Below are 1718 nucleotides of genomic sequence, written 5' to 3' on the forward strand. Positions count from 1 at the left end.
CGCCCTCGTGGGTTTTCATGTGCTTGGCCAGGTGGTCGCTGCGCATGAAGACGCGGCTGCAGACGGCGCAGGGGAACTTCTTGGTGCCCGTGTGGGTCTGGAGGTGGCGCTGCAGCTCGTCGGAGCGCGTGAAGCGCTTGCCGCAGAACAGCCAGTTGCACACGAAGGGCCGGTCGCCGCTGTGCCAGCGCAGGTGCGCCTTCAGGTGCGACGTCTTGGCGTAGGCTTTGCCGCAGCCGGGGATGTGGCAATTGTGCAAATGCTTCTTCTTGCCCCCGTCGGGCCCGCACGGAGCCCCCAGTCGCTCCGCCTCCAGGCAGTTGGGGCAGCGGCACACGGTCTGACCTGAGCTGCGGGGCACTGACCGCCGGGAGCCTTTGGGCCGCGTCGCCCCGTCCAGACCGGAATCCAGCCCCTGGGACTCCGACGCCACCGCTTCTAAGGCCTTGGCCCCGTCTGGGGGCCCCAGGAGGTGCTGCCCTCCGGCGGCTGGGAGGAGGTGGTGTGGGTGTGGGTGGGGCGGCGGGGCGCAGAGCTGATGGTCTCCAACGTAGCCCCCCAGGCCGGCCTGCAGCGCCCCCGGGTGGCCAGGGGAGGTCAGCGCGCCCTGCGTGTGGGGGAGGTCCATCCAGGTGGCCCCCGCATGAAGGTCCCACCAGGAGCCATCCTCGGTGCCCGGGTGCGTCGGCCGGAACCACGATTCGTAATGGTGGGACATGTCTGGCTGCAGGAGCTTGGAAAAGGGTCCCGGGGCCAAGGGGTTGTCGCTTTCCAGGTCCTCACAGGTTACGCGGGAGGAGGCCCCCGGGAGCTCATAGCCCTGCGAGAAGTCCACCTCGGGGCCCAGCGGGAGGCTCTGCAGCTCTCCAGGCTGCAGCGGGGAGGGGTAGTCCCCCGCCTCCGGGCTCGTGTGGCCCTGGTATGTCTGGAGGGGCTGCAGGTCGAGGCGCGGAGGGGAGGCGTGGGGCGCGTCCGTGTGCTGGCTGCCCAGAGAGCCGCAGACAGCGGTTAGCATTGCCGGGGTGCGGGATGCGGTGGGGGACAGGGACGGTCAGGGGCTCCTCAGGTGAGACCTAAAGACGGCAAAGGAGAGGTGAAGTGAGCAAAATCACCAGCTCACCTTCAGTCCCAACCTAGTCCCCTCCCTGCGAAGTGCCCCTCCCTCCCTCTCCACGCCCCCAGGTGAAAAAGAGAAACGCCCCTCAGGTTGGGGGATTCAAGATCAGTTAAGAGCATGTGAGAGAACTATGAAGACTTGAGGGTGTGAAGGTCTCGGCCAAGGGCAGAGGAGGATGGAAGTCTCCCTTCCCCTACGTTATCTCTCCTAGAGGACCCAGCTTATCCTGGGAGTTGGGCTGGTCCCAGGCTGGCAGGGAGGATACTCCTACAGGACAGTGCTCACACCGGCCGACCCCAGCTGCCCCCTGCAGACCTGCTGCCAGCCCAAGTGGAGGATCTAGCCCCATCGCAGCTTTCCCACTTTAACTCAGGATACAGGTGGGGAGAGGGAGGTGGCCTGTTTCTGAAACTCAAAGCTTGAGGTTATCTGACTTCCCCAAGCCCAAAGCAGATTCTGGGATTTTGGAAAAGAAAAAAAAAAAAAAAGAAAAACAACCTGAATTCCATTTCTGAGGCATGTTCCTTGAGGAAGAGCATTTCACTGCCCAGCCTCATTCTCCCCAGCTCCCTGCCTGGCCCTCACGCTTTCCCTCCGGCAA

General features: G+C 64.1%; 1 protein-coding gene across 1 annotated transcript in view; it reads right to left on the reverse strand.

Annotated features, from left to right (window-relative positions):
• SP6 (Sp6 transcription factor) overlaps window positions 1-1102 on the reverse strand; it is a 5882-nt gene extending 4780 nt beyond the window's left edge. The window contains exon 1 of the mRNA XM_005862002.2: window positions 4-1102. Coding sequence (XP_005862064.1) covers window positions 4-1015 — 1012 coding nt within the window. The 5' untranslated portion in view covers window positions 1016-1102. The remainder of the gene's footprint in view (window positions 1-3) is intronic.
• Window positions 1103-1718: the final 616 nt, after the last annotated feature.

The sequence above is a fragment of the Myotis brandtii genome, unplaced genomic scaffold (assembly GCF_000412655.1).
Source record: "Myotis brandtii unplaced genomic scaffold, ASM41265v1 scaffold157, whole genome shotgun sequence".
NCBI classification, from domain to species: Eukaryota; Metazoa; Chordata; class Mammalia; order Chiroptera; family Vespertilionidae; genus Myotis; species Myotis brandtii.